The sequence below is a fragment of the Eptesicus fuscus genome, chromosome 22, assembly GCF_027574615.1.
Source record: "Eptesicus fuscus isolate TK198812 chromosome 22, DD_ASM_mEF_20220401, whole genome shotgun sequence".
Lineage (NCBI taxonomy): Eukaryota > Metazoa > Chordata > Mammalia > Chiroptera > Vespertilionidae > Eptesicus > Eptesicus fuscus.
This window is the reverse complement of record NC_072494.1, coordinates 13183917-13210566: the sequence shown is the minus strand read 5'-3', so window position 1 is coordinate 13210566 and position 26650 is coordinate 13183917. Positions and strand designations below refer to the sequence as shown.

General features: G+C 41.3%; 1 protein-coding gene and 1 pseudogene across 1 annotated transcript in view; one reads left to right on the top strand and one right to left on the bottom strand.

Moving 5' to 3' along the window:
* SNX27 (sorting nexin 27) overlaps window positions 1-26650 on the top strand; it is a 55203-nt gene that overhangs the window by 1589 nt on the left and 26964 nt on the right. Inside the window, exon 2 of the mRNA XM_008147279.3 lies at window positions 20518-20749. Within this exon, the coding sequence (XP_008145501.1) occupies window positions 20518-20749 (232 nt within the window). The remainder of the gene's footprint in view (window positions 1-20517; window positions 20750-26650) is intronic.
* Window positions 1836-2184, bottom strand: LOC103291268 (cytochrome c oxidase subunit 6B1-like; annotated as a pseudogene).

Here is a 26650-nt window from a genome sequence, read left to right as displayed (position 1 = left end):
TATATAGCGGTTGCTGGCTGACTGGTGGGTGGTGTTTGCTCTCATTCTCTCCATTCTCCTCAGCAGTCTTCGATGCTGTATTCTTTTTTTCTTCTTACGGAATCTGTCTTGTACATTCTCTTCTTCACCCTTCTGCCTTCTCCCTCGGTGCTTGGATCTGCTCTCATGAAGTTGTCCTCGTGTTTTATAGATGTAATTATAATTGCCACAACCTTGAGGCTTTCCTCTAGTAAAACAGCAGGTTTGCTCAGGGTTTCCGAGACTAGGAGAAGGTGTGGCATAGAGAGAGCCCATCCTTTCTTATTCCCCTTATGCCCCCTGCCCTTATCTTGGATGTTTTTACTCTGGTATCCACTCATTCTGTTTCCTCCTACTTCCCATCTCAAGAAAGAGGAGCTCACCAAAGCAGGTGGTTGGAGCTATTACTATAACTTCCCTCTGACCTTCCTGTAGGTAGGTGCTTTTTTCTCTGTTAATGTCCTACATACCAGTTTCTAGTATTCCCTGGCAATATATCCTTAACTTTTTTGAGAGTAAGGGCATTCAGATAGAGAATGCAGTAGTGACCTTTTGCTTTGAACTGGGGCACCTGATTCTTTTCTTCCTAAATAACTCAAAGTCTGTGGCTGATGTTTCCTTCCAATAGAAGCTTTTGGAATTAGTATTTCCCTTTCCCTTTGTACGGTAACTTTGGATCCAGCTGTTTGTTTTTAAATTTAACACTAAAATGTTTATTTAAAATTATAAAATCTTAAAGTTCTAAATCATTTACTCATTATTGAAGTTAAAGGAACTAAAATAATTTTGTAGAAGGCTGCAGCTAACAAGACCCACCATTTCATTCATATATATGCATACTAACATAGTTGCTGGCCTCTTGCCTTTATTGTGGTTTTTGTAGCAGAGTCCAGATATAAACTAGATGTACCGTAAGGAGACCTCAGATGGTCCCCTAGGACAGGACTTGCTTCAGACCCAAGTTCTAGTCTAGGTCTGTTCCTCTTCCGAGGAAAAAACATCGCATTTTGGCACATTCTTGGTGGTGAGTAGAGAACTTTGTCTCGTTCATTGGGCAGGGCAAAAGAACACTTTGCTTTTAGAGAACCTTCTCTGGAAGGGTGTGATGATTAGACATCTTCCTGACATTAGTTTTTCACTTTCTTAACTGTATTTTGATTTCCAAATTCTTTGAAGCTTCTCTGCTATTGTAGTGGAAATAGCCATCATTGCAACACGGAACTGAGCTAGTTGTTAAATTCTCTGAAACCTCAACTACTGTTGACCCTGAACAACATGGGTTTGAACTGCATGGGTCCATTTATATGCAATAAGTACCTGTACTGTTTCATTCCGCGGTTGGGATTCGCAGATGTGGAAAACCAACTTCATGCATTGATCTACACAATTTTATAGAGGGGCTTGAGCATCCTCAGATTTTAATAACCAGTCCCCCAAGGGTGTTAAGGGAGAACTTTTTGGGAAGTCAGAAGTTATATGTGGATTTTTGACTGCGTGGAGGTCATTTCCCTAATCCCCACCTTCAGGGGTCAACTGTATACAGTTTCTTTCCTTCCCTTTTTCCAAAATCTGCACTTTTCCTTAGGTTTTCAAGTGAGAGGAGGAAATCAGGAAGCAAACAGACAGGATTCTTTTTTTTTTTTTTTCAGACAGGATTCTTGAGGGATATCTGTGTCTGCCACTTGTTTTGATCTTGGTTGGGTTGATACTAATCTTCCTAAAGCATTCCTTTTTTTTTTTTACATTTTTCCAGCAAGTATTTATTATCAGTTAAGCCATCATTCAGGATTCTAGGGTGGAATGTACGCAGGCCCCCCTTCACCTCCTTGGGAGAAGGATGGAGGATGCCCAGTTCAGAGCTTCCCAGGAAACGTGCCTTCTGCCCGGTGGTCATCCCAGGCCGAAACCCAGGATGTGGGGCACAGGGACTGTACACACATCGGTACCATTCACACACACAGACATCACCCCCTTTAGCAGTCGTTGTCTCTCACAGCCGTGGAAGTCCAGGTAGTTCTGCCAGCAGTTCCTGGTCTGGTTCTGCCTGGGGAAGCGGCTGTCAAAAGGAGCAGTCCGGTAGTTCTTGATTTTGGTCTTGATGTCTTCTGCCATGTTGCTGATTCCTAAAGACGCCCCTGAAGCCGCTCGCAGCTCAGTGTGACCTCAGCAAAGGGCCCTAAAGCATTCTTTAGGCAACATGCCTTCGAGCTTTTTTCTCTGTCTCTCACCAAGTTCCTTCAGTTAACCGCTCTTGTCTCAGGAAAGCTTTCTAGGTTAAATGCCAGTGGGGGTGAAGGTTAGGCATGGGTAGATTAACTACATGTAGATGTAAATTGTATGAAGTCATAGAGGAATGTATGGACTTTGAAGATTGCTTTTTAACCAAGACTTTCCCATATTTAGATGCTTTCTTCCTGTGCACAATAATTTTATTCCAATTTTCATATATTGAAGTTGTATGGACAACTAACTGTTAGAGGTGTGAAACAGAGTAACTTTGAGATTTATGGGAATACAAGCTTGAACAAAAGGAAGAACATCAATTTCTTTTAAAGTCTTTACCAAAGCCCTGTCCTCACTGAATCTTGGAATAGTTGTTAAACTAAATTCACTACGGTTCAGTTTGTCCTTTGTCCCTTCAAAACTGACTAGATTCTGACTGGTTTGGGAGAGAGTCATGTTGCAGGGCTTGGTACTGGAGTAAGAACAAGCCCTCTGGCTCTAAATTTTACTGTAGATGGAATGTTTTCTTGACTAGCAATGTTGGTTTCCACCTTGTAATTTTCCCCAGTGTAACATATATTGAGTCTCTCCCCTTTGATGTGTATACACCTGGAGGCTAATGACTGAAGAATGCTTTCAACAGATAGAACCAAAATAAATATATCTTTGCACTAATTATATAGTATGTGAAGTAACATTTAACAAGTGAGTTCCAAGGGCTCTTGATTGATTTCTTGAGAGATCCCTTAGGAGGGTTTAAGTGTGTAGTGGATATGGATATGCATTGTCTATATTTTTTAGGGATTAGGTTTATCTGTTGGCTAGTTTGTTTTGTCTCTCTGGTATTTGGGTAGCGTGGTCTTTAATAAGCATGGACTCCTAAGGTTGGCTTGCAACCATTCAAAATTATATTTATGCTGGGCAAAGAGTATATGCCTTCCTCCTAGATAGCTGTAGGATAATATACCATCAACTTTTCCTTGTTAAAGTTAAACCCATGGTTGGCAAACTGCGGCTCGCAAGCCACATGCGGCCCTTTGGCCCCTTGAGTGTGGCTCTTCCACAAAATACCATGGCCTGGGCGAGTCTATTTTGAAGAATTGGCGTTAGAAGAAATTTAAGTTTAAAAAAATTTGGCTCTCAAAAGAAATTTCAATCGTTGTACTGTTGATATTTGGCTCTGTTGACTAATGAGTTTGCCGACCACTGAGTTAAACCATAAGAAAAATTAGAAGCCATACATATTGAAATAAATTTGTTTATTGAGATTTTTAAAAAATTAAATTTATCGGGGTGATACTGAGTAATAACATTATGTAAGTTTTAGATGTACAATTTTATAATACACTAGAGGCCCAGTGCACGAAATTTGTGCACTGGAAGGGGGAGTTCCTCAGCCTGGCCTGCACCCTCTCGCAGTCTGGAACCCCCTGCTCCTTACCCACCCGCCTGCAGCAGAGGTGGGAGAGGCTCCTGCCAGCCGTGAGCCCAGCTTCTGGCTGAGCAGCGCTCCCCCTGTGGGAGCGCACTGACCACCAGGGGGCAGCTCCTTCATTGAGCGTCTGCCCCCCTGGCGGTCAGTGTGCGCCATAGCAACTGGTTGTTCTGCTGTTCGGTCAATTTGCATATTAGGGTTTTATTATATAGGATCATCTGTATATTGCATTGTGTGCTTACCACCCAAAGTCTAGCCTGCTTCCGTCACCATGTATTCGACTATTGAGAGTTAATTTTAATAACTTACAAATATCTTACGGACATTCCTTTCTTTTGTTTTCTTCCTTTATGTGAAAGTTTGAAAATGATTGAACAAAAAGAGGTTAGTGCCACAAGAAGTATTTTTACAAGTTAAATGTGAGTCATGTAACATTGACTGCTAAGTACCTCTCAAGAGCTTTCTCAGTTGTAGCTGAATTCTATTTGGCTCAGATTTTCCAGGTATTTTTTGAAAATGGTTTAAAATTATGGCTTTTGATCAAGGAATTATTATGGCAATGATTTTCAAGCTTTAGTGAGCATAAGAATGACTGGGTGTGCTTGTCCAAGGTATAGAGTCTCAGGCTCAGTCATTAAGGGTTATGATTCAGTAGGTCTTGCATGGGGCCTCAAAATCTTTATTTTATACTTCCTTGCCAGGTGTGGGTAATGTAACCCACACCCAACTCTACTTGGAGTAACATTGCAGGCTTAAATTGTCAGTTCATTTTATCTTTATGGTTATATTGAGAGTCATGAGCTAAGACTGTGTAACACTGATTTTTCTAGGCTCCTGAATTCCAGTTCTTAGGAAAATGAGTTCAGTAGGTAGTGGACTATTATATCTGATCATCTATACTTTATTGAGTATTGCTAAGCTGTTGTAATAAAGATTGTGATTAAAAGGTAGAATAATCATTATACCACTTTGTTACTTGAAGTGTGTGTTACAATTTGCAGTGTTTTTACATTTGATCTTTACAGCAGCCTTGTGAGATAGGGAAAATATAAGCTCCTCGAGGGCAGGGACTACATCCATATGCCCCCTCTCCCCCGCACCAAATGTCTAGTGACACATACAAGGTATTATTCAGTATATACTTATTGAATGAATGTATTAGTATTATCACTGTTTCATAAGAGAGGAGGGTATTGTACTAATGAGTGTTAACTAGAATTAAACCTGTGTCTTTGGGTTCTAAATTCAGTGTATTTTCTCTCTCCCAGTATGTCCTTGGGTGAGGATTAAAATAAATAAAAGAAAGAAAGAAAGAGAGAAATTGCTGTTCATAGACAGTTGTACTTGAGGTTAGATAAAAAAGGGCTTTGAATGCAGTGCTCATAAGTTTGGGTTTTATTCTGTTTTTGAGATCAGAGTACAGTTGTATGTGTATTAACACCCAGGACTCCCTGTGAAAAATTTAGTTTTTATTTAATTATTTACCCAAAGAGGTTGAATAACTTTTCCAAGGTCAAAGAGGAAAATTACTGTTAGAATTAGAAGCATTTCAGAGCATCTAGTCTCTTGGGCTGTCTTGTACTATATAAAGCAGAGAACGAAGGACAACACCCAGAGCTAGGAACAGCTGGTGAGGAGCTGGTTGCCTTTAATTTGTATATGTATTTTACTTCACAATCCAATCCAGCTTCTCAAGTATCTTTTTCTCTTTCTCTTATGTTTCAAATGGCTGGACTTACTTTTGTGTTTACAGTTGGTGAGTTTGATCCTTATGTGCTGCAGCCCCCTAGAAGGAAAACCTTCATTGTGTTTATGTACTAGCCTTAATATTTTTTCATTCATCCAGGGAAAACCTTTAATGAGTGCTTACGACATGACAGACTCAGGATTAGATACTGGGGATGGAAAGCTGAATGATATGTAGTCCTCCCCCTTAGGAAATTGATGGTTGGGTGGGGAATCAGCAGATTAACTGACAATTTCAATACTGGAGTAAACCCAGGGTGGGTTCCTTAACAAAGATGGCACCCAGCTCTCCCCTTCCCCATTGGATAAACAAACCTAGAGCAGTTCCTCCAAATCCCCATAAATACTTCTTTGCCCTTAGTTATCTAAACTAGGAAATGCAAGTGCCCAGGGACTGTGTGCATCCAGACACAAAATGTACTAAAATCAGGAGAACTGAATAGTTTATTGACACTTTTGAAAATGAAATGGGCTCATTAATTATGCCAGGACAGCAGGTGTAAATGAGGTGTGTCCTAGCAACCTGGAACACAGGTTTATAGCAAGACCGAAATTTTGTGTTCTCTCAGGAGGGAAATGAACGAGTTTTTGTTCTTGGTGACCAATGGTTACATTGGCTTTACAGATAATTATCAGATAAGCAATGAGCTTTTCTTCTGAATAGCTTGATTATAATTTCGTATTTATTTTTAAAATATCTTAAAGTCTTAAGGCTTATTATACTTTCCCCCTGAATGACAAATATGATTCCTTTATTTAGAAATGAGTTTCCTGTGTAGATTATATTCGTAACCTGATTGCCTTGGAATTAGAAGGTTTGAGGAATCGAGTACTCCTTCTTCCCAAGTAATAAACCCTTGTTACTTCTGGTTGGAGGTATTAAGGTTGAAAGAGAGATGATCCTTATTTGTATTTTTCTGCCTCAGGCAGCATTTTTTATCAGTTAGAACACCCAGCCAAGGGTAAAAAGTTCAAGGAATGGTAAGCAGCTTATTTGACAGGTTACTTATTCCTTTTTTCCTCTTTGGGAAGACTAGATGCTGATTGACGCAGTTCGAAGTGTCTCATCCCTGTCAGGGCCATACTTTATTGTCACGAATACTCTCTTTTGCTCAGTGTTAAACTTTTGGATGTAGGTGTTTAAAACATTGGTACAAGTATTGATTTTGCTTTTGACACTTAAAAGAACCAAAGGATTTGTGAACTAGAGCTGGAAAGCATTTAATTTGGTCTACATACAGTTGACATTTGTTGTTTCCCTTCACTTGCTAAAGATGAGGCTTAGAATAAGATGAGTTTTTTGTTTGTTTTTGTTTGTGTGTTTTTTTGGCTATAGTTTGAGTCAAGACACTTTACTTTTTATATTCTCTTTTCCTAGTAAAGAATAGTCTATCAAAGGTATCTATATATATAAAAGCCTAATGTGCAAAGTGTCCCCTTGGGAGTTCAACCAACCGGGAGTTTGATCGCTCGCTATGATGTGCGCTGACCAACAGGGGGTGGCGTGGAATGAAGGAAGACCCTGGCTGGCAGCCGGCAGCCACTAGGGACCCTACCTGTGCATGAATTTCATGCACTGGGCCTCTAGTTGAGTTATATGACAGTGGTCTTAGGAAATCAGTAAGAGAAAGCAAACTCAGGGTAATTTTGAGACCTTATAACTATGATACAGAGTTTTCTGCTTAATTATATTTAGCAGTTGTTCAGGCTAGAAAATGGTTATATTAAATCATAACTGAAGAGAAGCCAGATTTTTTTTTTTTTTTATTGGTGGGCAGGGAAAGAAATAGGGATAAGTGGCAATTAGTGAAATTATTTTGTGGATCTAGATTCCTAAGTGAAAATAAAATACTATTTAACTGTTTAAAGCTATGGCATTTTTCTGATTTGAATATTTCAGAACTTGGTTTGATATTCATGGCAGAAATGAAATAGCTCACTCTATCTTGTTTTGAATTATTCACTAAGGAATCGTGAATTTTAGTGTTTGACAACAGAGGTAGATCCACTTTGATATATATATATATTTTTATATATATTTTTGAGATTTCATTCTTAATTTTAAAATACATTAAAATATTTAATAGGCTTTTTTTTTTTTTTAGAATAGTTTTAGGTTCACAGCAAAATTGAGCAGAAGGTACAAAGGTTTCCCATGTACTTCCTGCCCCTCCCCCCCACCCACAGGCATTGACTCCACCATTACAAACATCCCCTACCAGAGGGTACATTTGTTATCGTTGATGAACCTTCATTGACACATCATTGTCATACAGAATCTGCAGCTTATTTTAGGCTTTGCTCTTAGTGTTGTACATTTTGTGAGTTTGCACAAATTTATAATGACATGTATCCACCATTATAGTACACAGAATAGTTTCACTGTCCTAAAAATTCCCAGTGTCCCTGGTAACCACTGATCTTTCTACCATCTTCCTAGTTTTGCCTCTTTCAGATTGTCATATCGTTGAAATCATAAAGTATGTAACCTTTGCAGACTGTCTTCTATAACTTGGTAATATACATTTAAGTTTCCTTCATGTATTTTCGTGGCTTGATATTTTCTTTCTTTCTAGTGCTGAATAATATTCCATTATCTGGACTTACCACAGTTCATTTATCCAAGGTTCAGCACTTTGAATAAAGCTGCTATCAACATCTCTGTGTAGGTTTTTGTGTGGATATGTTTTCAACTTGTTTGGGTAAATACCAAGGAGCACACTTGCTGGATCATGTGGCAAGAGTGTGTTAATTTTGTAAGAAACTGCCAAACTGTCTTCCCAAGTGGCTGTACCATTTTGCATTCCCATCAGCAATGAATGAGAATTCCTGTTAATTCATATCCTTGTCAGCATTTGGTGTCAGTGTTCTGGATTTTGGCCATTCTTAGGGTGTAGTGGTATAAAATTCATTTTTTAAATTATAAGAATAATATAAATATGTTGGAGAAAATTTGGAGACCAAAGAAAATGGGATGAAAAATCACCTATATTACCACCCATACACAACTACTTAGGACGTTGAAATCATACTTTTGTATACAACTTATAATATAATTTTTAAAATTAATAGACTTTATTTTCTAGGACAGTTTTAGATTTACAGAAAAATTGAACAGATAGTATAGAGAGTTCCCATATATCTCTTTCCCACTCCCATCATATATAGTTTCTCCTATTAAGAACATACTACATTAGTATGGTAGCTTTGTTTAAATTAATGAACCCATGTTGATACGTTATTATTAACTAAATCCCTTAGTTTACTAGGGTTTCCTTAGCTTTTACCTGATGTCTTTCTGTTCTAGGGTCCCATCCGGGATAACATTACATGTAGCTGTCACATCTCAGGCTCATCTTGGCTGGGACCACTTCTCAGTCTTTCCATGATTTTTATGACCTTGACAGTTTTGAGGAATACTGGTTAGGTATATTATAGGATACCTGATTATTGGGATTTGTCTGATTTTTTTCATGATTGGACTTGGGTTTTTGTTTGTTTGTTTTTTGAGGAAGATCACAGAGGTACCGTTTTCATCAGTTCATATCAAGGGCACATGCTGTCATCATTATGACTTATTAACCGTGATCATCTGGCTGAAGTAGTGTTTGTCAGGTTCTCCACTGTCGTTCTATTCCTTTTCCCCTCCCCCTCCTCACACTATACCCTTTGGATAGGCATCACTGTGTGCAGCCCACACTTAAGGAGTGGGGAGTTCTGCTCCCCTCCTTTAAAGTGTAGGATCTATGTAATGGTTTTGGGATTCTTCTACATGGGAGAAGAATGTCTCTACTGCCCACGTATTCATTTGTTCAGTCATTTATTTGTATCAGTATGGGCTCATGGATATTTACTTTACACTTTGGGATACATAATCTGATGCTGATGCTTAATTTTGTTGCTGCATTTCTAGCTTTTGCCATTCATTGGTAGTTCTTACTGTTGGCTCCTGTGCCCTTTGCCACATCCCCATCAGTGTGTGTTTTTGTTTTTGAGTACTTGCTTACTTTCTGGCACTACAAATGATCCAGGCTCATCTGTGTATTTCCTGTCCCAGTCCTAGAATCAGCCCTTTCTCCAAAGTGTCCTGTTTCTTTTTATTTTTTATTTTTTTATTTTGATTTTTTACAGAGAGGAAGAGAGAGGGATAGAGAGTTAGAAACATGGATCAGCTGCCTCTTGCACACCCCCTACTGGGGATGTGCCCGCAGCCAAGGTACATGCCCTTGACCGGAATCGAACCTGGGACCCTTGAGTCCGCAGGCTGACGCTCTATCCACTGAGCCAAACCGGTTTCGGCTGTCCTGTTTCTTTTTATTGGAGAATGGTATTAGAAACCAAGACCTGGGTGCTAGGTGTGGTTTTTGCTACTGGGGTGTAGTTTCTTTCTGGCCCTCTCAGCTAACAAAGAAATATATGTGTGTATTAACCCCGTATATATATATATTTCTACTAGCTTTCCCGTTGCAGGAAAAATCCTGCAATAGGATTTCCTGCTGCACTCTACCCCGCCTTCGTTCCTCCCTTGTCCCCCGCCTCACTTTCTCCTCCAGCCCCCCTGCGTTTCCCTTCGCCCCCGGCCCCACCTCCGCTCTGCCATTGTTGCCCGCCCCGCCTTCTCCTCCAGCCCGCCTGCGTTTCCCTTCGCCCCCGGCCCCGCCTCCGCCCTGCCATCGTCGCCCGCCCCGCCTTCTCCTCCAGCCCGCCTGCGTTTCCGTTCGCCCCCGGCCCCGCCTCCGCCCCGCCCTTGTCACCCGCCCCGCCTTCTCCTCCAGCCCGCCCGAGTTTCCGTTTGGCCCCGCCTCCGCCCCGCCCTTGTCGCCCGCCCCACCTTCTCCTCCAGCCCGCCTGCTTTTCCGTTGGCCCCCAGCCCTGACTTCGCTCCTCCTTTCTCCTCCCCTCCCCCCCTTTTGGCGCTGTCTTGATATGCAAATTAGCCGCCATATTTGTTGGGGGTAATTTGCATACTCGTCCTGATTGGCTGGTGGGCGTGGCGTGGCTGGTGGGCGTGGCTTAGGTGTAGCGAAGGTGCGGTCAATTTGCATATTTGTCTATTATTAGATTAGATGTGTAACCATCTGTATCTGTATTAAGTTAAATAAGGGTTCTTACTGATGTCTGGCTTTACTCCATTAACATATGGATCATTTTGATCCCCTCCCCTTGTAGATCTGTACATTTCCACACTAACAGTGAGAAACTTGGCTTCCCACATCCACCTAATTGTCCAATTCCAGTATACATGTACAGCAATATCAGAATCTTTACCCCGTGGGAAATAACTTCATCGACGAGTACAGCACTTATGTGCAGCCCTTTTGCCTTTAGCCTTACGGAATTCATCAATTTCCAGGTACTTAGGCCTTGTGCCTTCTCTTCCCACCACCTTCAGTGAGGTGGTTTGAAATAGTTAGATTCTCTTATTACAGTCTGGGATTCCCCCACCTACTAACTGATTTTTGTTTTAAATTTGTATACATTAAGGTTTGTTCTTTGTGTTGTAAAGTTCTGTAGGTTTTGACAAACGCATATGTACCATAACAGTATCACACAGAGTGGTTTCACTGTGCCCCAAACCCCCTGTGCTTCACGTATTCATCCTTCCTTCCCTTCAAGCCCCTGGCAACACACTGATCTTTGTGTTTTCTGTAGTGTTACATAATTGGAATCATACAGACTGGCTTCTTTCACTTAGCAATATGTATTTAAAGTTTCCCCATGTCTTTTTTTTTTTTTAAAGCAAACATGGAGCTCATGAAAGACGAGGCTTAGTTGTTTTTTTGTGTGTTTTGTTTTTAAATATATGTTATTTATTTTTTACAGAGAGGAAGGGAGAGGGATAGAGAGTTAGAAACATCGATGAGAGAGAAACGTCAATCAGCTGCCTCCTGCACACCGCCTACTGGGGATGTGCCCGCAACCAAGGTACATGCCCTTGACCAGAATTAAACCTGGGACCCTTCAGTCCGCAGGCCGACGCTCTATCCACTGAGCCAAACCGGTTTTGGCAAATTTGTGCTTTTTAAATTGTTGATGAGATTTGCTATTTATTAGAAAAAGTTGAAATATTTTAGAACCCTTTGGCCAGTTACTTTCTCTAGTTGTATTTCTCTTGTCCTATCAGTAAATTAGCTGTTCTAAAATGTAAGGTTCAAAATGTTGTTCTGAAACAAAATTCCAAAAGTTTTTTTAAATTTAAATTTCATTTTTCAATTACACTCAGTGTTATTTTTTATTAGTTTCAGGTGTACAGCATAGTGGATAGAAGTGTTCCCACTATATTTCCACTACCCACCTGGCATCATACTCGTTATTATAATATTGACTATATTCTCTATGCTGTCCTTTACATCTTTGTGATTATTTTGTAACTACCAGTTTATACTTCTTAATCCCTTCACTTTTTTCACCGAGGGACAACCATTGTCTGTTTACTGTATTTATGAATCTATTTTAGTTTTGTTTGTTCATTTATTTTGTTCTTTAGATTCTACATATAAAGTCATGTGGTATTTGTCTTTTTCTGTCTAACTTACTTCATTTCACATAATACTGTCTAGGTCTATACATGCTGTCGCAAATGGTAAGATTTCCTTTTTTTTTAATGGCTGAGTAATATTCCATTGTATATATGTACCACAACTTTTTTATCCACTCGTCTATTGAGGCACTTGGGTTGCTTCCTTATCTTGGCTATTGTAAATAATGCTGTGGTGAACATATTCTTTCAAATTAGTGTTTTGGGTTTCTTTGGATATATATATACTGTATACTGAGAAGTGGAATTGCTGGATCATAAGGCAGTTGGTTCTCTGTTAAATTTTTTGAGGAACCTCCCTACTGTTTTCCATATCAATCAGACTATTTTCTGTCTCACTTCTTTTGCTCAGTGTGTGTGTGTGTGTGTTTTTTTTTAAAATATATTTTATTGATTTTTTTTACAGAGAGGAAGGGAGAGGGAGAGAGAGTTAGAAACATCAATCAGCTGCCTCCTGCACACCCCACACTGGAGATGTGCCCACAACCAAGGTACATGCCCTTGACTGGAATCGAACCTGGGACCCTTGAGTCCGCAGGCTGACGCTCTATCCACTGAGCCAAACCGGTTAGGGCAGTGTGTGTGTGTGTGTTTTTTTTTTAAATATATTTTTATTGATTTCAGAGAGGAAGGGAGAGGGAGAGAGAAATAGAAACATCAGTGATGAGAGAGAATCATTGATTGGCTGCCTCCTGCACGTCCCACACTGGGGATCGAGCCTGCAACCTGGGTATGTGCCCTTGACCGGAATTGAACCTGGGACCCTTCAGTCCATAGGCTGACACTCGATCCACTGAGCCAAACCAGCTAGGGCGCTCAGTGTGTTTTTGAGATTCATCCGTGTTGTTGTCGATATTGGTAGTTTGGTCCTTTTTATTGCATGGCTATGCCACCGTTTATATGTTCACCCCTTGGTAGACATTTGACTGTTTTCAGTTTTGGACTAGTATGAATAAAGCTTCACTGAACATTCAACTACAATTGTTTGTGTGGACATGTTTTCATTTCTCTGGGGTAAATACTTAGGAGTGGAATTGTTGGGTCGTATGGTAAATGTATGTTTAGCATTATAAGAAACTGCTAGGTTGTTTTGCTTTATGCTGCCATCAGCAATGTATGAGAATTCCAGTTCTTCCACACCCTTAGCAAAACTTGGCTTTGTCATTTTTCTTTATTTGAACTGTTCTTATGGACATGTAGTCATTGTGTTTTAATCTACAAAATTGAAAAGTACATCTTAATTATTTGCAGTTATAAGAATTCATTGTCATATTTTTTATAGGCTGCCTCTGAGGGACTAATTATCCTTTAATTAATTTCTTGAATGTCACAAGGGGTCAAATAATATTTTGCTTACCACTTAGCATGGTTTCTTCTTATGGTACATATAATGATTGTCTCTGTCATATTCCATCCATATCTAGTTTCATTATATACAGTTTCCTGTACAAGCACTGTACAAAAACAAATCCTGACTATTTAGAGCTTTTTCCTGTTTCTGGGAGTGTTTATATTAGTTTTGCAATTTCCTCAGCTGGCTAACTTTAGTTGAATAAAAGTCTTATTTCAAGCCACTCCCATTAGCTAGCTGAAAGCTTTTCTAATGGGGCCAGATTTGGTCTTATGTAAAAAATGAGAGGATGTTGTCCTGCCCGGGTGGCTAGGTTGGTTGGAGCATCATACCACACGCCAAAAAAAAAAAAAGGTTTCAGGTTCAATCCCCGGTCAGGGCGTGTGCCGGAAGCAGCTGATTGATCTCTCTCTCTCTCTCTCTCTCTCTCTCTCTCTCTCTCTCTCTCATCAATAAAAACATACCCTCAGGTGAGGATAAAAAACAAAGAGGAGAATTTTATTAAAATTGTATCTTTATAGTGCTGAAGACAGTACATTGAGTATCATCTAGTTGCCTAAGGAAATAAAATTTTGTTGGATTGTTCCTACTGGCCAGTAGCAATTTTGTGTGGTGTAGGACTTTGGTTCTTGGATGGAGTTGTCATGTGAAGGTGATGATCTTGTGATCCCGTTATCATTGGTTGACAGCTCAGTGCTTTATTTTCAAATGAATTTCAACTAGATTATGTTGCAAAGACAGAAGAAAAGCAAGGAAAAATAGTGGCTTGTATTATTAGGAGGCCAAAATACTACCTAACTTGCTTGCACAAGTGATACAAATGCTATCACATGAATAGCTACTATTTATGAAGTGTTTACCATGTTCTAGTTTCATCGCATTTTACTTCTCACAACAACTCTGATAGCTCTAGGTATTATTAACCCCATTTTATGGACTAGGAAATTGAGGATTATTGAGATTGAATAATGTCTTATCTGTTAAATGGTACACTAGTCAGTGTGACTCCAAAAGTCTATGCTTTGACCCAGAAGTCTGTGTTGCTGAAAATTTCCTTGACTGTAGAATTTCTAGCTTACATTCATTTATGCCTTCAGAATGGTTCATTGGGCCCCACCTAGTTTGAGCCTGGTGTGGTAGCATTCTTGTGGAAAAAGAGGATGTCATATAAACATCTTTATGACTTGGAAGGCCTCTTGATTCTTGAGGAGGGAGGGCCCTTTATGAAATCAGACATCCTGGGGTTTTTACTGACTTCATTTCATTCTCTAAAGAATGAAATAATTTCCAGCTTTTTATATTAAATCATGGAATATACAGCATTCCTTCTTTAGTTGCATCAAATAAATACTAGCAAGTGTGTTTAGAATGTGACAGTGGTAGTCTTTTCTTTTTTTCCCTTCTTTTTAAAAGAGGTTTTTGGGATTATAGCTAATTTGAAGCGTGGTCTTACTAAGAAGTGAAATCTAAGCAAGCTCCCCTGCTCCCGTGGCTGCTCTTGAAGTAAGCTTCACTTAAGTTTCTGCGATGGTTTTTGGGGCTTGTTTCTGTGAGTGACCCAAGGAGCAGTGTATTCTAACTTGAAAACTGAATGGGTGGAGATGCATTGGAAGCAATAGTTTTCAACATTTCTCCTTTTTGAAGCTGATGAGAGCTGTGGGCCCTCTCCCCAGGGGAAAAATACGTATATGCACACCAATACAATTTTACATGCAAATTTTGTAGGTGTTCACTGACCCCCCAAGCCTATCAACAGAGTCCCCCAAATTAAAAATTCTTTAACAGAAAAAATTAGGGAGCTGAAAAGTAGGATTTGAGGGAGAAACCAAGATGGCGGCATAGGTTAAACACCTAACCTAGAGCCTGGCACAACAATTTCAAAAATACAACTAAAAGTCAAAACGGACATCATCCAGAATCACAGGAAAGCTGGCTGACTGAAATGCCCACAACTAGAAGGAAAGAGAAAACCACAAGGATAATCAGAGGAGCCGTAAAAGCCTGAGGTATGGAGACACGGGCGGAGACACGAGCACGCGTGCGTGCGGGGAGGACGGAGCCGGAGAGGAAGGGGCGGCTGACGGCCGGCGTTCTCTAGCAGGAAGGAGATAAAAGCTCCAGATTGCGCTGAACCCCAGTTCCGACTGCACTGAACCCCATTTCCGGGCGAAACCCTGGGAAGCCAGGCTCATGCTGGGGGAATCTGGGCTGTGGGGCGGAAACACAGAGGAGCGGCGAAAAGCAGAGCTCCGGAGGCGCACACGTGAATGCGTGCAGAGGACAGACTGTTGCCTGTGCCACTGAATTGCCCTGGTGGGGAGGAGACAAAAGCTCCGGACCGTGCTGAACCCCAGTTCCGACTGCACTGAACCCTAGTTCCGGGCAAGACCCTGGGAAGCCAGGCTCATACTGGGGGAATCTGGGCTGTAAGGCAGAAATGCAGAGAAGCGGCGAAAGGCAGAGCACTGGAGGCGCGCACGGGAATGCGCGCAGAGGATGGTCTGTTGACTGTGCCGCTGAATTGCCCTGGTGGGAAGGAGACAAAAGCGCCAGACTGCGCTGAGCCCCAGTTCCGACTACACTGAAACCCAGTTCCGGGCGAGAATCTGGGAATCCAGATTCATTAGGGGAGAGACTAGACTGTTTGGCAGCGGGCGAAACTCCAGGGCGCTTTTCTCTCAGAGGTGTTTGCAGGGAGTACAGAGGGACACTGAGACACAGGAACCTCATAGGGCGGGGCTGACGGGAAGCCAAGGCTGTAGGCTCCACCCTGAAACTCCGCCCCATCCAAGCTGAGCACAGAGGCTTTTACAATTTTGCAAGTCTAGTTGAATAAGGCTGTCTCCCGGTATAGACACAGCTGATCCTCACAGCCAATTGGACTTGAGGTCAAGTCCTCCCAGTGTACCAACGGCAATCAAGGCTTAACAACACCAAGACTTTGCACTCAGCCCACAAAGGGGGGTATCAAGAGCGACCACCTAGGGAGATTGGGGAAGCTGAGCGATAGGGAGGCAGCCAAAAGGTGAAGACACCGAAGCAGGTCACGAATAGAAGGGATGAAGGAAGGTAAACTGATGGACGACACAGTGTTCAGAACCACATTTGTAAGGTTGCTTAAGAATCTTCTGGAGGACCAAGATGGCGGCATAGGGCAGACACCTGATTGTTGCCTACCACAACAATTTTGAAACTACAACTGGAAAACAGAGCAGACACCATCCAGAACAATGGCCGGAGGAATTGCTGAGAAGGAATTGACCGATGGGAGATGGGGTCGGGAGGACGAGGCCCCGCTGGGTCCTGGATCCAGGTGCGCTCGCCCAGCGACTGGTCGGCGTTGCAGACCCGAGTGCTGCCACAGCGACCTAGGACCGGCCTACTGCCACGCACTGGGCGCGCTGGAGCTTCGCCGAGCCCGCTGCCCGGCGAGTTCCGCAGCAGCAGCCCCTGGGTCCGGGTGAGGCTGGATCCCGGGACCGGGGGAGGCCGCGCACACCTGGGTCCGGGTGAGGCCACGCGCCCCTGGGCCTGGGTGATGCTGGGTCCCAGGTCCAGGCGAGGCCACGTGCCCCTGGGTCTGGGTGTAGCTGGATCCCGGGTCCGGGTGAGGCCATGCGCCCCTGGATCCGGGTGAGGCTGGATCACGGGACCGGGTGAGGCCACGCACACCTGGGTCCGGGTGAGGCCACGCGCCCCTGGGCCTGGGTGATGCTGGGTCCCAGGTCTGGGTGAGGCCGTGCGCCCCTGGGTCCGGGCGAGACCAAACCAGAGGGAGTCGGACCTGCTTTACCACCATTTGTCCACCATCCAGAGCTGGAAAGTCAGTGCCGACATGTACACATAAGGAACTGGTGGACATTGAAATTGGGTCTCAAAAGAACTGTTGGTCCAGAAAGAAACTTACTACAGACTGATTCATTTGCCTGTCAGCATAACTATTATTGCTCGTCTCACATTTGGTTCTTATGAGTATATTTCTAGTAACACATGATCTCACTCATCTAGGGGAAATGATGAACAACATAGACTGATGAACAAGAACAGAACCAGAAACAAGGAGGCATCGATCGGACTGTCGGGCCTCAGAGGGAGGGTAGGAGAGGGTGGAGGTAGGGGGGAGAGATCAACCAAAGGACTTGTGTGCATGCATACAAGCCTAACCAATGGTTAAGGACAACAGGAGGGTGGGGACATCCGTGGGGAGGGGTGGGGGATGGGAATAGGGGGATGAGGACAAATATGTGACACCTTAATCAATAAAGAAATTTAAAAAACACACATTTGAGCATCAATTCTTAAACTCCCCCCCCCACACACAAATATGCAGCTCATAAAATTGCATTAATATAAAAGCCTTTATATATATATATATATATATATATTTTTTTTTTTTTTTTACAGAGAGGAAGAGAGAAGGATAGAGAATGAGAAACATTGATCAGCTGCCTCCTGCACACCCCCTACTGGGGATGTGCCCGCAACCAAGGTACATGCCCTTGACCAGAATTGAACCTGGACCCTTTCAGTCTGCAGGCTGACGCTCTATCCACTGAGCCAAACCAGTTAGGGCAATATAAAACTCTTGTTTTAGTATCCATGGTATTTTGTTCCATCTCAAAGTATTAGTGTTCCTCACTTTTTTTTTTTTTAAACTAACAAGGGTATTGTGCACTAGATAAGATTCCTAGGGATAGATGAAGTTCTCTATATTGATTTCCAACTTCTGTTTTTTCAATTTTATTCTACCAGCAAAACATTTTCTCAGAACTTCTACTAAGACCAAAGATTTAGATGAAATCTTTTGCCAATCCCTAACTTTACTTAGGTTTCCATTTTTTCTTTAACCAAAATCTCTTCATAACCAACAGGTACATAGTACTTCGTTCCTTTTTATACCTTCTGATAGGAGTGTTCAGGCAAGTTACACTTTATTACGCGTTAATCCTCACAACGACGCTGTTACGGACTTATTATTGTCCCCATTTTACAGATACGGAAAGCAACACTAAAAACGGTTAAATAACTTTATCAAGACCAATTCTGATACTAAAAGGCAGAGTTGGGATTTGTAGATCTAGCTCCAAAGCCCATTTTCTTTTTATTTTATCCCGCTCTCTGGTCAGAGTTGACCATTTTTACCTGGTCATCAGTCTGATCTGACCTGAATTTTAGAAGTCCAAATTTCCCATCAGTGGAAGGGGCTCTTTGTTTTCTTGGAGAGCTAGCTAGTTGTAAAATTACTGTGTGTGTGTGTGTGTGTGTGTGTGTGTGTGTGTGTGTGTGTGTAAGTTATTTAGGTTGTACAATGTCAAGAGTGCTGAATTTTACTAGCTGGATTGTTAAACCCAAAATAAGGAAGGAGGCTAGCTGGGTGATCTGTCTGTTCTGTTTATATAAATGGATGTTTCGGATACCAGATTCTGACAGAGACAATTCCAGTGATTGAAAAGTTTGTAGAACACTTATTACTAAACTTAGCATCATTTTCAGGAAGGTAAAATTGTAATGGTTTGGAACAGGACTGAAAAAGTTTAAAGGGTAGATAAGATTTTATCAAACTGAGTAAAGGCCAGGTATGTATTTCTGAACTCTCTTGGGATAGCCATGGAGGGAACTTCTGGGCCAGCCAGCTGCCTGATGGTTTTTGCTGAGACAGCAGGCTGGCTCAGCATTCTGGGAAGGTAGTTCGGTTTGCTGAGGGAGTTTTGTGAGACTCAGCATCTTTCTTGACGAAATTATTGTTCTTCCAAACCTCATACTTTTCCTAGTTTCAGCCATTTTAAACAGAGTGAAATAGGAAGGAGAATGAGTAAGTTGATTTACTATATAGCCTTAGATGTATATTTTTTAGTGTGAACTAAGAGCACAGGGCTTTAAGTGAGCTAGCACAGAGCAGAATATTAGTAGATAGAACTCTGAGATTAATAGAAGTGATTGGGAGGACAAAAGAAGTTAGATCAGATAATTAACTTTAGAGGGATTATCGCACTGCCTTTTTAAAAAAATATATATTTTATTGATTTTTTTACAGAGAGGAAGAGAGAGGGATAGAGAGTTAGAAACATTGATGAGAGAGAAACATCGATCAGCTGCCTCTTGCACACCCCCACTGGGGATGTGCCCACAACCAAGGTACATGCCCTTGACCGGAATCGAACCTGGGACCTTTCAGTCCGCAGGCCAACGCTCTATCCACTGAGCCAAACTGGTTTCGGCTCGCACTGCCTTTTAAAAAACTAATGTGTATGAAGACATAAACCATTAAAGTCCCAAGGTAATGAAACTTGTCATAAAGGAAAATTAAGTTGACTAATTTGAAGATATGGGGGAAGTCAGATATAAATGTAAAAGAATTACCTTAAGCCATACTTTTTGAGTCTTTACAAATTAATGGAATGCATTTTGTGGAAAATTTCTTTCAACAGAATTTCTAGGATGTTTAAAAAGGACAAAATACAGTTCAGATGGCAGGATTATTAAAAGCCACTTTGTATCATATATATGATAGGACGAGGATATTGGACTATCAAGCTTTAAAAGCTTTGTTTTCTCCTCAGCTTCACCCTCTTTCCCTTTGTTTTCCTGAAGCTGTGTGTGGGATTCTGGCATAGGGGAAGGGTAGGTTCGCTCACCTGTTCCCAATCCCCCACCCCCTGCCATAAGCACATTATCCTATATACGAAAAGGCTAATATGCAAATTGACCAAACGGCAGAACGGCCAGTCGCTGTGATGTACACTGACCACCAGGAGGCAGACGCTCAATGCAGTAGCTGCCCCTTGGTGGTCAGTGCACTCCCACAGGGGGAGCGCTGCTCAGCCAGAAGCCGGGCTCCTGGCTAGCAAGCTCAGCGGTGATGGCCAGAGCCTCTCCCACCTCCGTGGCAGCGCTAAGGATGTTCCACTTACGGCTTGGCCCCGCTTCCCTGGGATGTTGTCAGTAGGACATCCCCTAAGGGCTCCCAGACTGCAAGAGGGCACAGGCTGGGCTGAGGGACCCCCCCTCCCCCGCCGAGTGCACGAGTTTTGTGCACTGGGCCTCTAGTGATCTATAAAAACATAAACAGCTTTTCTGGAACCAAATTAATCTTTTGATTTTATGGTTCATTCTGTGTGACACTGGGGTGGGGGCAGGAGGGTGGAGATACAAAGTGTTTGGGCCCTTCTGGTTTATGGGATTGTCTTTTTCCCTTTTTCCCCTTAGGAACGGCGTGAATGTTGAGGGGGCAACACACAAGCAGGTGGTGGACCTGATCCGAGCAGGCGAGAAGGAATTGATCTTGACAGTGTTATCTGTACCTCCTCACGAGGCAGATAACCTAGATCCCAGTGACGACTCGTTGGGACAATCATTTTATGATTACACAGAAAAGCAAGCAGTGCCCATATCGGTCCCCACATACAAACATGTGGAGCAGAATGGTGAAAAGTTTGTGGTGAGTGTCAGCCCAGTTCGACCCTCAGACATCTAGCTTTTGTTTTCCCTAATCTTATCATTTATGACATATATTAGAGCACTAGAATAAGTGACTACAACAGGTCCGTTTGCCTACCAGGAAGTGGGTTTACACATAAATCAAAGACACTGAACTTGATTTATTGTGCAGGGGGTGAGCTATGGTAATGAAGAATGCTATAGTTCTTTTTGTTTTTATACTTCTTTAAAAATTTTATTGATTTTTAGAGAGAGAGGGGAAGGGTGATAGGGAGAGAAATATCAATATATCAATTTGTTCCACTTTTTATGCATTTATTGGTTGCTTCTTATATTTGCCCTGACTGGGGATTGAACCCACAATCTTGATGTATTGAGGCAGTGCCCTAACTAACTGAACTACTTGACCAGGGTGAGTCCTATTTCTGCATAAGCATAATTGAATTTTATTCCCTTCAGTTTTAAGTTTTTTTTTTTTTTTTTTTTTATTGGTTGTCATATCTCTCACTGTTGACTCTGTAGAGCTATAGAGTAAGATTGATTTTAAAAAGTGGTGTGCTCCAGAATATTTGGGTAATTCGGTTTGTCCACTTGAGAACCTACAAATGCGCTATTATTTCTCTTCAGACCTTGTTCTTTTTCATTTTCTTTGGAGATAGCTGTGTGAATTATTAACTCTGGTTTTCCCCAAGGCCCTAGTTATATTCTGAATGCCATTCATGAGAGTTATTTTACCCATTTCGATTCTGTTGCTGTTGTAGATATGCAGGAAGCCCATCTTGAATTCTGGGTGATGTATGCCAGTCCCGTTCCTGAATGCCTTTGTTTGTTCTTCAAAACCTAATTGCCACCGACTACCCAGTCTACCTAACTTTCCCTTGGTTGCAGTATGCTTTATTTGCCTTTGTAAAAAAAATGCCCTGGCTGAGTGGCTCAGTTGGTGGAACGTCATCCCATACATAAAGTTCAGGTTCGATTCCTGTCTGGGCACATGCCTAGGTTGTGGGTTCAATCCCCTGTCGAGGCTTAAGGGGGGGCAACCGATAGATGTTTCTCACATTGATGTTTCTCTCTTCCTCTCTCCCTTCCTCTCTAAAAATCAATAAAAACATATCTTCAGGTGAGGATAAAAAAAAAAAAAAGGCAATGAGTACTGTTAGATATAAACAGACTACATCTACATGTATTTAAAGCTGACCTGCTAACTAAAGTTACAATCTCTGATACTGAGATTTGTCCCCTGTGTAGGAGTGGGCCACTAGATATTTATGATACATTCTCTTTAGTGGGGAGATGAGAAAAACAAGGAAGCTAGAAAATTTCAGAAGGATCAAATGTTTGACTAATCTGCAATTTAGCTGGAGATGATAGCACATGGATTGTATGCCAGCCTGGTCTATGTATTCTCAGAAGCATACACATAAAATTTAGAGTTCTGTGTTTCACAAGTGCTATAAGGAGTAGAAATCAAGGTCAGGTCCTAAGGTAGAGCAGTTTGGATGTTGAAACCCTTTTGGGAATTAACTAAGATTTTGGGAACCTCTGCAGATTTCAGAGAAAGATGGATATTACTAATGGTTTTATTTTTTAAATTTTTATTGTTGACATTACATATGTCTCCCATTTTTCCTTCTTTGCCTCCTCCACCCAGACCCCACCCTCCCCTCTCTCTGGCCCTAACCACACTGTTGTCTGTGTTCATGGCTATGCATATGTTCTTTGGCTATTCTCTTCACCTTCTTTCATCACGTCTGCTCCACCTACCTCCCTTCTGACATCTGTCAGACCGTACCATGTATCCATGATTCTGGTACTGTTTTATTCATCATTTTATTTTGTTCATTAGATTCCACATATAAGTGAGATACGGTATTCATCTTTCTCTGACTGGCTTATTTTACTTAGCATTATAATCCCCATATCTGTCACAAAAGGTGAGTTCCTTCCTTTTTACAGCTGTGTAGTATTCCACAGCTTTTTTATCCACTCATCTACTGATGGGCACTTGGGCTGTTTACAGATCTTGGCTGTTGTAAGTAACACTGCTATGAACATAGAGGTGCATACATTCTTCCTGATTGGTGTTTTGGGATTCTTAGAATATATTTCTAGAAATGGGATCACTGGGTCAAAAGGCAGTTCCATTTTTAATTTTTTGAGGAAATTCCATACTGTTTTCCACAGTAGCTGTACCAGTCTGCATTGCCGCCAATAGTGCACTGGGTTCCCTTTGCTCCATATCTTCTCCAGCACTTGTTGTTTTTGATTTATTGATGGTAGTTATTCTGTCAGGTGTGCAGTGATATCTCATTGTAACTTAATTTGCATCTCTCTTATGATTAATGATGTTAAGCATTTTTTCACATGTATATTGGCTCTATGTCCTCTTTGGAGAAGTGTCTATTCAGGTCCTTTATCCAGATTTATTTTAAATATGTTTTTATTGATTTTAGAGAGAGAAGAAGGTAGAGGGGGAGAGAGAAAGAAATATTAATTGTCTGCCTCCTGCATGTCCCCCACTGGGGAGTAAGCCTGTAACCCGGGCATGTGCTCTGACCGAGAATTTGAAAAATTGGGTTGTCTTATTTTTTTGTTGTAAGAGTTTTTTATGTATTTTGGATATAAGTCTTTTATCAGGCAGGTAGATGTTTTGTGAAATATTTCACCCAGTCTGTGGCTTGCCTTTTTATTTTATTTTTAATAGTGTCTTTTAAAGAACATAGATTTTAAATTTTGTCAGTTTGTCCAGTTGATAAGTTATTTTCATTTATGGGTAATGCTTTTTGTATTCTAAGAAGTCTGCTTAACCCAGGGGCACAAATCTTGTGTTTTTTTGTAAAAATTTTATAGTTTTAGCTCCCTGTTTTTGTAATAACTTTATTGAGGTATGATTCACATACCATAAATTCACCCATTTTTATTGTACAGTTCAGTAGTTCTTAGTATGTTCACAGAGTTGTGCAACCATAACCACAGTCAATTTTAGAAAATTTTTATTGTCTAAAAAAGAAACTCCATACCATTAAGCCATCATTCTTTATACCTCCCATTCCCACCAGCCCTAGGTAACTGCTGATCTACTTTTTGTCTATATAGATTTGCCTGTTCTAGATATTTCATATAGATGAAATCATATGTGTTTTCAAGGTTTATCCGTGTTGTAGCTTGTATCAACCAAATAAACTTCCATTGTATGGATATACCACATTTGATTTATCTGTTTGTCAGATGATGTACATATTTTTGTGGATATCTGTTTTTATTTCTCTTAGATATATATTTAGGAGTAGAATTGCTGGGTCATATGGTAAGTCTTACATTTAACCCTTCGAGGAAATGCCAGATGGTTTTCCAAAGTCGCTGCATCATAGTTTTTATTCTTATGTTTAGATCTATCATTCTTTTTTTTTTGGTTAATCTTCACCTGAGGATACTTTTCCCATTGATTTTTTTTTTTTTTTTAGAGACAATGGAAGAGAGGGGGAGAGATAGAGATAGAGAGAGAGAAAGAAACATCAATGTGTGAGAGAGAGAGAGAGACATCAGTTGGTTGCCTTCTGCACGTGTCCTGACCAGGACCAGGTATCAAGCCTACAACTGAGTTATTCACTATTCTTTGCTCACTTTCTTCTCCTTCTTGTACACCTATGATGTGGATGTTATTACATTTCATGGTATCCCAAAGTTCCCTTAAACTGTCCTCCTGCTTTTTGTTTCTTTTTTGTTTTTTGTTGCTCTCATTGGGTGTTTAAGTCTACCTTGTATCCTAAGGTAGACTTAAACACCCACTGATTCAATCCTGTGCTTCATTCAATCTCCTGTTAATTCCTTCCAGTGTATTTTTGATGTCAGATATGGTATTTTTCATTTCCGACTGGTTCTTATTCATGGTTTCTATTTCCCTTTTCATACTGTTGTGGTTCTCACTAAGTTTCCTTATAGTTCTTACTAAGTTTTTTGAGCATCCTTCTAACCATTACTTTGAACTCTATATCTGATAAATTGCTTGCCCTCCATTTCATTTAGCTCTTTTTATGTAGATTCCTCCTTTTCTTTCATTTGGGGGTTGTTTCTTTGTCTCCCAATTTTTGCTGTCTCTTTGTGTTTGTTTCTATGTATTACATAGAAATGCTGTGACTCCTAGTCTTTGTGGGGTATCCTTATGTAGTAAGTGTCCTACAGGACCCAGTGGTGCAGTCTTCTTGATCTCCTGAGCTGGATGCTCTAGAAATGTCCCTTGTGTGGATTATGTGGGCCCTTTTGTTATAATTGGGTCTTGATTGCTGTTGGCCCATTTTTGTGTGGGATCAACCCTAAGACTTACTGACTGTGAGGCTCAACTCTGGCCACATCATGCAGTTTGTTGTACTGGCACTGACAGAATAAAACAAGGCAAAGCAAAACAAACAAACAAAAAACACACAATAAAACAACAGCAGTAACGAAAAGAAAAAAAATACAATAAAAGTCAAAAGAATTAAGATGAGAAAATATATGAAAGGAAAGAAGAAGAAAAAAAGATTAGGAAAAGAAAACCAGGGGGAAAATTCTAAAAAGCAAAAAGGGAAGAAAACAGAATTAGAAAAGGAAAGAGCCGAAACCGGTTTGGCTCAGTGGATAGAGCATCAGCCTGCAGATTGAAGGGTCCCAGGTTCGATTCTGGTCAAGGGCACATACCTTGGTTGCGGGCACATCCCCGGTAGGAGGTGTGCAGAAGGCAGCTGATCGATGTTTCTCTCTCATCGATGTTTCTAATTCTCTATCCCTCTACCTTCCTCTTTGTAAAAAATCAGTAAAATATATTTAAAAAAGAAAAGGAAATAGAGAAATATGAAATATTAAGGGGAAAAAAGAAGAAGAAAAGAGAAGACAAATAGCAAAAAAATAAAATAAAAATAAAGAAAAAAGTGAATTGTGTTGCATCCTGCTCTGATGCTGTCCAAAGTCAGCCATTTGGTCTGTAGGTTCCTGGCCTCCCGGCAACTTGTCCTCAGCTACAAGGGATCCACCGTATGTGGATGCCTCTGCTGGGCTTGGCTACACCTGGGAAAAACTAAGCTGTGCTCCACGCTGGTTTTCACCAGCAGAGGGCCCAGGGGCAGGTCAGCAAATGTCCCAAGGTTCTGTCTCTGCTTGCTTCTCCCTGCCGGCCAGCTGCCAGGCTTAGACACTGAAAAGGCTAGTCCTGGAAAGAGCCTCTGGAATAATCAGGAGGATGGGGTTACTGATTTCACATGATGGGGAGTGATGATCAGACTTATGGGAAGATGGTCTTTTTCCTTGCCCTGGAGCCACAGGTCTGAGTCTGTTCCAGATTTTCTCTGACCTCAGCACGGTGTAGCCCCTAGTACTCGGGCAGGTGGAGCCTATGAAGCTCAGAGATTGGGTCTGCTAGAGATTGGGGTAAAGGTGGTATTTCTGTTGGCTCTCCCGTGAGGTTCCCTGCAAAGTGTGGGGCATGGCCCTATTCCAGAGCAACTCACTGAGAAGCCCTGAAACTGCCCAGCCTTCTTAGACCAAACCTATACCACTTACTCCTCAGCGGCACTTAAAATGCAGGGTGAAGTGAGGAGGATTCCAGAGGGCTGCACGAGCGGAATGTATTGTACTTTAGAGAGCTGTGATGACAATACTTGGTAATATGTAGGATTCATTACAATCAGTTACAAATTGGAGTGATAATCACAGGAAGAAAACACATTGATTGGGATCATACACATTCCTGCATGCTGTTTGATAGTGATTAGAGGCTTTGCTTTTAATTGGGGAGGTATCATAGGGGGAGAGTTGGGGGGGTTGAATGAATAAATTATTTTATTTTTGCATTTAATTTATGCTTCCTAAATCACAGAAACATGGAAAAGGTTCTTCTTGAACTTGAAGGAAAGGCAGAGGCTTAGGC